This window comes from Branchiostoma floridae, chromosome 2, assembly GCF_000003815.2.
Source record: "Branchiostoma floridae strain S238N-H82 chromosome 2, Bfl_VNyyK, whole genome shotgun sequence".
Lineage (NCBI taxonomy): Eukaryota > Metazoa > Chordata > Leptocardii > Amphioxiformes > Branchiostomatidae > Branchiostoma > Branchiostoma floridae.
Window position 1 is genome coordinate 22467067 of NC_049980.1, and position 10000 is coordinate 22477066.

The following is a 10000-nucleotide window of genomic DNA, read 5'->3' on the forward strand; positions in this document are numbered from 1 at the left end:
CTAGAGTGAATATGTAGGTATAATAAGATGAAATTCACTTTCAATGTTTCTGTTATGTTTTGTGAAATTACGAAAAAATCCTACAGAAAATGATGCAAAGGTTGAGATTGAGATTGAAACATTGGCCGAGCAGTGAATGGTAGGATCTGTATTTTCCTGTGCATTATGGGACAGATCAACAAATGGCGCGTTGTTTGACAGCCTGTCAGATCGGACGATTTCTTCGACAGTGACGGGACAGACGCGACATGGAAGACAGCCTGTCCAGGTGAGCCTACCTGGCCACACATTAGGACAGGAAAACGGCACATATCTATCAGACCGTTCCTCCATTCTAATTCCAATCATGAGAGCCGGCTACCAAGTAGCCGGGGGCGACTCAACGTTACAACTGGAGTTATGATATTCTAGTAACCACTGATTAGGGATATTTGTGAGGGGAAATATGTAGGTTTATAAGACCGTCAACAACAGCAGTCGCACAACAAGAATCTATAGCACTAAAACGGCTAACGTCATAGGTTATAAATCTGAACTCTACCGTAGTACTGTCCGTCAGTCTATGCAGACTATGACAATTACTACGCAAGGACAAAGACAATGTAGACAAGAATACAAAAAAAAAAGGTCGGAACAACAGCTCTCTTAATTATCGTACTGTTTAATCATGTGGATCTAACGTTAACGTTGACGTTATTGGGTAACAAACAGCAATGTAGACAAGTATGCTTCCAAACTATGAGACAGAACTTTGAAGGAGCGTTACAAATGTAAGAAAATGGCCATGACATAACTTTATCTTTCGAAGACCGTTAAAAATAATAACGTTTTCCTGATTTCTTTTACTCTCATGCACAGAAGAGTGTTACCCACAGCACCATTCTTGTTTGACTTGGCAGTTTTCAGAAACAGAATTTAAGGCAACATTGCCCTCCTAGTCCCCCCAGGCCGCGACGGACGCTCCGTCTAGCGAGCGACGGGACCATGTCCTTCAGTCCGCTGGTGATCCCGCCGCCGTGCTTCGCCAGCCAGCTGCCCCGGGGGTGCCCCCTCACCCTCCCGGAGACACCGAAGAGCGCGCACGGGGCCTCCCCGGAAACATTCATGGTGCGGCTACCGAGAAATCAGATGGGTAGGTGAAACTATAGAACTGTGTGCGCTTTACTCACACGTTTTCGTCTTGGAACCCATAGTTTAAATCAAAGTCTGTTCACCCGTAATCTTGTTGTTAGTACAGCTTGTTCTTGTGGTTATCCATGTGAAAGTATCAGTCACTTCATGTTACACTGCCCTAACTACAATCATCAGAGATCTTCCCTCTTCGGCAATTTGAGAAGACTGGTAGGTTTTGATATGGACAATCTATCCATATAGATATGTACAATTTAGTACAATTGCTTTTAAATGGATCTTCTTTTCTGTCCTCTGCAGACAACTCCAAAATATTAATGTTTGTGCAGACTTTCTTAATAGATACCAATCGCTTCAATAATGTCTAAACATCATCCTACCAGCCTTAAGGGACTTAGTTAATCATCATATTCTCAGTTTATATCTTTGAATCTTCATTTGTTGTTTTTGCTTCAGTGCTTTGCTGTATTTATTTATCCATGTATTTGTATTCTTTTGCGGTGGCGGCATGAATATAAGTCACGACTTGAGTGTGCCGTCACCATGTCTTGTAAATATATGTTGCAATAATAATAAAAAAAAACTGTGTGGGTAGAGTCTTGACTCATTACATGCTTGCTCTGCTCGCACACACACACATCTACCATGCCTGGGCCATCTCATGCTCTCAACCTGCCACTTAGATCACTGCATACTGCAGATCTGTTTAAACTTTAAGTGATAATTCAAGAGAAAAAAACTCTTTTCACGACAGACCCACAAAATGAATTTTTTCATGAACGTAAGGAGAAACAAGTAACAATTACACGTAGTTATTTGGTTTTCCAGCTCAGAGAATGTATCATTGCCTTACCTCTCACTCACATCCTCTCACTCCAGGAGGACGTAACTAACTGTTACACTTTTATCATCAAGTCAAAGCTCTTTGCTATTGTTGTTACAAGTAACAGTTACGTGTTTTTGTCCTTTAGAAATACTTGCTAGGATCCGAACTGCACCCTAGTTTCACTTGTTTCTTACTTCAGGAACTTGCAAATGGTTTTGAAGACAACCTGTTGTATAATTTTTTTTCTTTAAATTTCACCAGTCATTCAATGCTTTCGAAAATAATTTCATCAGGTTGGTAGATCATAGGACATAAGAGTTTTCTTTTACACAACCAGTTGATGAACTGGGTGGGTGGGGGTGCAAGCTCAGCCACGTTTGGGATAGTGTTCTTGCCGCCAAAGCGCCACCTACATCGGCTACATATAGCGGCAAGAAGCAGAACTCCAGTTAGAAGCTCTGAGGAAGATGTCTGACAGACATCGAAACGTCAGCAGGTGAGAAAACTGGTCGTGTAAAAGAAAACTCTTATGTCCCATAACTACTCCCATTCAATGCTTTATTTCCGCAGATATTTACTCGGCGAGTGACTTGGTACAGACGCCCTCCCCAGACTTGCAGAGGGAAACCAGCAGCCCTTGGAAGCAGAACAGTGATCAGAATCTGACGGAAGTTGTTAGCGAGGTCACCCGGCTACAGGAAGGGCAGAACGTGGAGTTGGCGCGACAGAGAGCTCTTCTGAAGCATTTTGAAGTACAGTGTACAACCCTAAAAGGAGCTCTACTCAATGATGTTTCTTATAAGTCAAGTCTACCAGCTTCCCGCAAAAGTTTTTAAAAATTACCCACTCAGTTTACATAGTTTAGAATTACTCTGCTCTCATGAAATATCGTCGAATGCACTAGTTAACTATATGCACATAATCTTCATGTAGGCTCGTGTCATAGGCTCGAACATTTGTTTGAATGAATCTTTATCCTTGTCGCAGGTGTACAAAAGATAGCAATAATTCACTTCTCATCCCCACGCTACCTCCTAGTAATCCCGAACTGTCGAAGTTATTTGAACGACGTCTCTTTAAAGGATCGATATTTGCGATATCAAATTTACTGACATCGTTTTTCTATATTTTTCATCCCTTTTCACCGTTTCCTGGCTCTCCCGTTCACAGGAGCAGTTGAAGACAGGTACGTCTTTCACTAGATAAGGTCACAATCTGTTTTGTTCGTGAGTTCATCAGAAAGCTATGGTCGGATCAAAGGAAATCTGAGAAAAATGAGAAGCCAAATATGTCTGAATTATAAAGTCATGTGGATTTTGTGCTATCACATTGACATATTCCTCTGTGTAGAACATGATCCACGAGTCAAATACTCGAAAAATGACTAATACAAAGGGTTGTGATACTGAAGGACCTTTTTGTAATCTCTGAATGAATCGGATTACATGTAGTTTCTGTTAATGATCAAATGGACACGTATGCTATCAGTTGCATATTCTACTGAGGTCATCCTTTGTCACCAATTGCAAAGTTGTTACTAAACAGTGTTGTATCACGAGTAGTAAGTAGGGATAGGTAAGAAGAAACAGATATTTTCTAACTTTTTAAAACTGCGGCAAATGCTGTTCATTCTGAGAATTACGTGAGATCATCAGTCGGTGCAGACAGGTAGCCTGCAGTAGCTCCAGTTTTCCGCGTACTTGCAGCGCGACAACGGATAGGTGCCGTAGCAAGGAGTGTTGGTGTAGCACCAAGGACGGGTCTTTTCCGGGTCGTCACCAGGGTTGCGGCAGTAGTACTTGTCCTTCCGCCACTTTGTGGGATTCTCCTTCAGATACTTGCTCCCGGGCCCGTATCCCTTTGTGTAGAACCACGACTGGCACATCATCCCCCTGACCGTCCTCCGGGACGTCCCCACGTAGCTCACGCCGTTGTCTTCCTTGTAGTAGCAGTCCTTGCGAGGCCGCGGTGTTAGCACCGGTTTCTGTGGGCCGCCCCCTGCTACAGGAAAATCAGAAGTGTACAGCCTCTCATGACGATCGTACGTGTCAACTATTGGGTTGTCCACTATCCGAGCCAGCGTGGAATCCTTGTAGCAGAGACTGCACGTGTTGCCCCCGTAAACAATGGACCTGCACCGGAAATGTCCCATGTAGAGGCAAGCCGTGGCACAGGATTCGAGCGAGATCTGGCTTAAGGGTTTTGCGCAAGCTCCCCGAATTTGCATGCCTGGCTTCTTGGTGAACCAGTCCAGGGGTGTATAGCTGTATCCCGCAGGCTTCTTGTAGAAATAGTTGGCGGCGAGGTCGACGAAAAGCCTTGCGTTGGTGTGGTCCACCATTTTCAACGAGAGGTGACAGGTGGAATTGTGCGGGTCCCCGTGCACGAACGAGTTACAGTCAGTGGCAGAGAGACAGGTTCTCGCGCAGTCTGCCGGGCTGATGAGTGGGATGGACTTCTGCTCGGTGGTGACCAGCTTCCGGAAGGGCAGTTCGATGAAACTCTCCAGCACCTTCTTGTCGTCGTTCTCCTTGTTGATGGTGTACTCTATGCGGATTCCCTTGTGGTCGCCGTCGGCCTTGTTTCCACTGAAGCGGATAAGCACCGAGTCTAAGATGGAGGTCTGTATGGGCGGAACCTCGCCGCTATTCTTGGCACAGTAGGTGCTGCCATAGTTGATCAGACCCCAGCGCCGGATCTCCAGAGTGTCCTCCCCTCTCTCGTAGCAGTCGCCATCGGATGGGGTCAGGTCAAATTCGGTGATGTTAAGTGTGATGCGATCGCTCGGATTCTTCGTCTTGATGAGCCACGTGCACCGCTGGCCGTTCCTGTACGGACTGGGAAACCCCGGTGTTGTTATGATCCCTCCTGCCTCGCCTGTCTCAAAAACTCCTCCACACACTGCGGTGTCGTCTGAGACGGCCTCACACTGGTTTCCAGTCAGTCCTTCTGGACACCGGCATTCGCACGCACTAGTCATCGGTCTGTGCACACGCTGGCCCTCGTTCAGGCACTTCCTGGGGCCCGATTGGCAGTACTTGTCGCACTTGTACATTGTGTTGATGGCCTGGTAGTCGGCCTCTCCCAGACCGGGTGCCGAGAATCCTATCATGAACTGATCGCGCCAATCTTTTGTTAGCATGGTGGCCAGACCCTTTCTGGTGAAGAAGCGGGATCCATAGTGCATGGCGCTGGCATAATTGTACGGCAGCTTCGTCCTTCCCGTGACCGCCCAGGGATACTTCATGTACTGGGGTAGCTCGTTGGGGAGTACGTTACCGTTAATCACGTTGACGTTGTCGTCTCGGTCGGGTCGGCTCTGTTCGTGGTACAGGCCTAGGGCGTGCCCGAGCTCGTGAAGGAGGGTGCGGATGTCGTGGCCCTTGTAACAACCAAGAGACAATGAGAGGTCTTGTCGGCCTAATTTCTTTTCATCGTATTTCTTCATGTACCCAAGCGACGAGTAACAGCCGCGCCCGTTTATGACTCGCAGGTAGTAAGGTAGTCGTGGGCTGTTTGTCTTGAGCTCCTCGAAGTTGACACAAGTGTACTTCTCAATAACAGACATGGCCCGCTCAAGTTGATCCCTTTTGTCTTGGTGGTTGTACTTAGGATCGTATCTCCATATCACCTTACCGTTCGGCCAGCGGAATTCTTCCAGTCCGACGAATTTGCTCCTTTTCACCCTCCCATGTTGGCCGTTGCCTACTACTGATGTGGCTTCGCTGTTGGTCGCCACCACAGTAAGAATGAAGAGCGCCAGCAGGCAAGGCAGAGCCATGATACAAGCCTTCCTCAACTGCGGCTTTCAAGCGCTGCCGTGTTCCAAGCGGTTTAGAATTCGAATTCTACCGAAACGATGTTCCATGTTCGCACCCGCGAAAGTTCGAATTCTACCGAAACGATGTTCCATGTCCGGATTGGGCTGACGTCACTGCACAGAGACTATAAATAGCTTCTCGGCAAATGGCGTAAAAGCCTATCCTTCTACTTATTTTCTCGTTTTTAATTCTAAAATAATCAATGATGCCACTTTTCAAGTTAATATATGTAACAAGCTCTTAATGGTTATAAATATGTAACGACCGGTACAACCACACTTCACTGGCAATGGCGATCGCTAAAACAGTATTTTTCATAGTTATTACATTCCCCTACAGTAGAGATCCAGTCGTAGAATCTCCTTTCGGAGGGAGTCGTTGTGGTGACACTGCTTCGCTTTTGCGTAGGAGAATGAGTTATTGTTGCAGAAATATTTTGGTTACCTTAACTCTGTGCTTAGTTCCAGTTGTAATGATTTGCTATATCACAGAGACCGAGAGGGCTGACAGTACGCAGGAAGAGGTAGCCCGTGTCACCAGGCGGATCTGTCTCGCACAAGACGAGTCCACCAGGAAGAAAGTCTCCTGTGATGCCTTGCAAAGGGGCAAGTCATTTCTGTGGCGCTTCACATGTGATAATTTAAAAGTTATTCTATCAATCAATCAATCATCGGTGAGCATCAGTGCTGATGTATTATGGATGTCGACAACTCTCTCCACACTTAATCTTTACAAATTATAAGTATTTTCTAAGGATTCTCCTCACGTCTTGTACGATCCCCTGGGACACATCTAGACCAACTTAAATGTTTTGTCATGAATTTCAGTTTCTCCACCCATAGAGGGATAATTAAACAGTATTATTTCTGTCCATTGTTATAGAGGTGCACAGTCTAGTTTCTGAGGGACTGGAACTGATGATGCAAATGGAATCAGAGAGGAATCAGCAACAAAATGCAAAAAGGTGAGTATAAAAAGATCAGATTAGTTCTATGAGGGTTGTGAAATTTGAATAAAGCGTGTTCTGTTTTGTGGAATTTTGGTTGTTGATCAAGGGGGAATGATGTGATTTTTCAACTTTTAAAGTTAGATTAAACAAGCGCCTGATCCTACCATAGAAACGATGAAGGCCGGCTCATAGATAATGATTGGGAAAGCTTGAACTTCATATTACAATGAACAAATATATAATAGTGAGATAAGAAAAGGAATGCGTTACATCACAATCTCACCCTGGGTTTTTTTTAAAGTTAAAGGTTCATGTCCTAAAAGTGATCTCCTATGGTTGTATGACAGGAAACATGGGGAGCTCCGTGAGAGGATGGCGGCTCACAGGCTGCTGGTGGAGCAACACGAGCGCACGGAGCCGCTGAGACAGGAACTCGCGCGTCAACAGAGCAGGATAGCCGCGCTCACGGCACAGAGTACGCCTTCGTGCTTCTCTCTCTGTTTTCTTTATCTTCATCAGTTCGTTGCCTTACGCCATTTACTACTAGAGGCGGCGACCGCGCTTCCACCAAAGATTTGACAGATAGCTCAACGAATGCCGTGGATAAAGAATGAATTTCTTTTAACGTTTCGTGAGTGCCAAATTATACTTTTACATCGTATATCATATTCTTATGTATTAACTCAATGGTTGCTGTGAAATATCCAGAGCACGAGCTTGAGACCAACCCGACTGAGGCAGATGCGCTCACCAGCGGTAAGCGGCAGGCGCAGGTACTGCAGGAGCTGGACCGACTCCGCTCGGAGAAACAGCGTCTCGAACAGGTTGTAGAATTAATATGCAATCGCAACTTTAGAAAATATACTATGCTGTTGAAATTAAAATAATGTTGCTGCATCTTTTTTGCATCAGTTAGCAAATTGACTGTGACTGGGTTCAAAGGACTCTCCAAGTGAATGATCCATAGCCAATTAAGACACAATGTTGAATGTACATGCAAGGAGGGTACTAGTATATGGTACATGTAACTTTGTCTATTCAGGGCGTAGTCCTCAAGCTGGGACAAGTTAACCGGGAACAAGAGCGGCAGATGCAACTCCGACAGGACATGGAGGTGCTCAGGGTAAGAGAAAGTGATAAATTCAAAGTACATGTACATAGCACAACGTGATGTTCGTTTAGGACAACACAGTTGTCAATACCCTGTTCTGCCCTGTTTTCCGTGCCACAAGAAAGGAACTTTCCGGAAACGTGCACTTGCTGCCAGGAGTACGCATTGATCTTGTTTTATGTTCATAATAGCGGCAGCTATAAGACATTGACTTGAAAGCTCCGTACCGTGGGGAAATTTAACTCCCACCGGACGTTTTGCTTCTGTTTCTGTTGTCGCATATGTGATTCAAGACGGTGCTGGTGGCTTTGCATTACTTTTGATATGTTGGTAATTATGCACGTACCGAAGAAACCTAGTGGGCAATTTTGGCCCCCAGCAGCTTATTGAGGTACCGCAGCATTATAGGCCCATACCCCTTGCTGATAACAGCTGGCCGTCTGTGCGAGGTCAATGACTTCAATTTTTGACACCCGCTTGGGAAATGTTGAGCATGATGACTAGTATAGCCATATTACCGCTATGGCTATGGCATTTAGAAATTCACCAAACTTGAGACTCTATTGTCGGTATTGAAATGTTTGATCTCTTGTTTGCTCTGCAGAAGCGCAACCGTGCCCAGCTGACGCGCTTGCGCAGATGTGTGGACGAGACCGAGCGGAGAAACGAGCAGTGGAACCAGGAGGCGAGCCGACTCGAGGAGGCTACTGCGCAGCTGCAGAGGGAGGTGGACGGGACCCAACCGGAGGACGCTACTGCGCAGATGCGGGGCGAGAAGGGGAAGGGAAAATAGCTCATGCAATGTTTACAAACGTAACACAAAAACGTATAAACTAGATTTCGGTTGATCATATCTCCGTGGACACTTTTTCAATTCAATTGTATTGTATATCATGGCCTGGTCCAGTGGGTCAGGTTGTCGGATTAGATGAATAGTTTATCTGAATGGAAAATAAACATAAGAGAGGCGAAAAGCTACCTATTAATGTAAGTTGAAAACATTAACATAGACCTACCTACTCGATATTGAATTTGAACTGATTCCAGAATTCCCAAAATTGAGCGGATACCACCAGAACAACATAACGTATATTGTTCGCCGTGATATCAACATTGTAATGTTTTCTGCCGTTCTCAGCTTATTTATGAGAGAAGTTAGAAGTTCGTTGCTAACAGCTTGAACAAAAATCCATGTAATAGCCGGGTACCTAGCTACCGTGGTGTCAAGGCCGACATTGATGATTAGTGGAAGAAAGCTTGGGCCATTTTTGTTTCAAGGCAAGATTTTGTTAGGCTTTACCCAAATGTTTCGGAAAATATGCGTAACTGTTGCACACTGTTTCATTGTAAATGTGAAATAAAATGACACAATTCAACCGTAGCAAATAGCCCATAACCTGTGCCATCAGTGTAGCTGGATCAAGGCGATTGAAAAATGCAACTTTCAACCTCCTTGGCTGGATAGTGCCACAGAAGCCAACGAACCTCTTTAGAAGTTCAATGTCATTGAGTCTTATGATTCAAAAATACGTCTTGCAGCTGTGCTTTTGTTCGCAAGTCAAAAATTGAGCCAGCGGTTATACGGAGGCTCGAGGATGGGCTTAGGCTTTTGGGGTCCGTCTTTCAGTAATCTAACGTTCCATGTAGTCCTGATTTCACTGATTGCATCACAATACATACGAGAAGAAAAAGACCCACAAAAAACGAAAAAGAAACTCAATATGTTTGGTAATCTCATGTTCATGAGGCTACATGCCCGTAGCCAGGGGGGGTTCGGGGGGTTCGGAAGAACCCCCCCACATGCTCAAAGGTCCACTTTTTCATGCTCAAAGGTCCACTTTTTCATGTCCAAGATTTTTTTCAAAGGCGTGACTGATTTGCATTATTCACTTATATATAGACATTTCATTCAATCCTAGTGCAAAATTTGCCCCCAGAAAGTGCAGGAAATGGCTTTTCAGAGGGTCCAGATTTCAAAATTTCCCCAGACCACCATTGCAACGCCTCCCGCCTTTGGTATCGGACATGGTGAAAATATGTCGGGGGAGTCGGCCTCAAAGACTTGTGCCAAAAACCTTGTGTATTTTAAGAGAAATTCCATTAAACTTAGCCAGCGAATTTTGCCCGTCAAAATGCAGGAAATGGCGTTTCAGAGGGCTAAG

The 10000-nt window shown here is 45.1% G+C and overlaps 2 protein-coding genes across 3 annotated transcripts; one reads left to right on the top strand and one right to left on the bottom strand.

The window, feature by feature from the left end:
- The first annotated feature begins 85 nt into the window (after window positions 1-85).
- LOC118409938 (apical junction molecule-like) lies at window positions 86-9219 on the top strand. 2 transcript variants are annotated; one of them, XM_035811341.1, is made up of 10 exons: window positions 86-268; window positions 900-1132; window positions 2528-2709; window positions 3128-3143; window positions 6270-6383; window positions 6661-6742; window positions 7075-7202; window positions 7436-7551; window positions 7770-7850; window positions 8443-9219. In XM_035811341.1, the coding sequence occupies exons 1-10, from the start codon at window positions 249-251 to the stop codon at window positions 8629-8631; spliced, it is 1161 nt and encodes a 386-aa protein (XP_035667234.1). In that variant the 5' UTR covers window positions 86-248; the 3' UTR covers window positions 8632-9219. The 2 variants fall into 2 exon arrangements, with proteins under 2 accessions (XP_035667234.1, XP_035667235.1); XM_035811342.1 differs by having other exon boundaries at window positions 939-1132.
- On the bottom strand, window positions 3355-5814 carry LOC118409924 (blastula protease 10-like). Its single transcript, XM_035811314.1, has one exon. The coding sequence runs from the start codon at window positions 5736-5738 to the stop codon at window positions 3609-3611; it is 2130 nt and encodes a 709-aa protein (XP_035667207.1). The 5' UTR covers window positions 5739-5814; the 3' UTR covers window positions 3355-3608.
- Window positions 9220-10000: the final 781 nt, after the last annotated feature.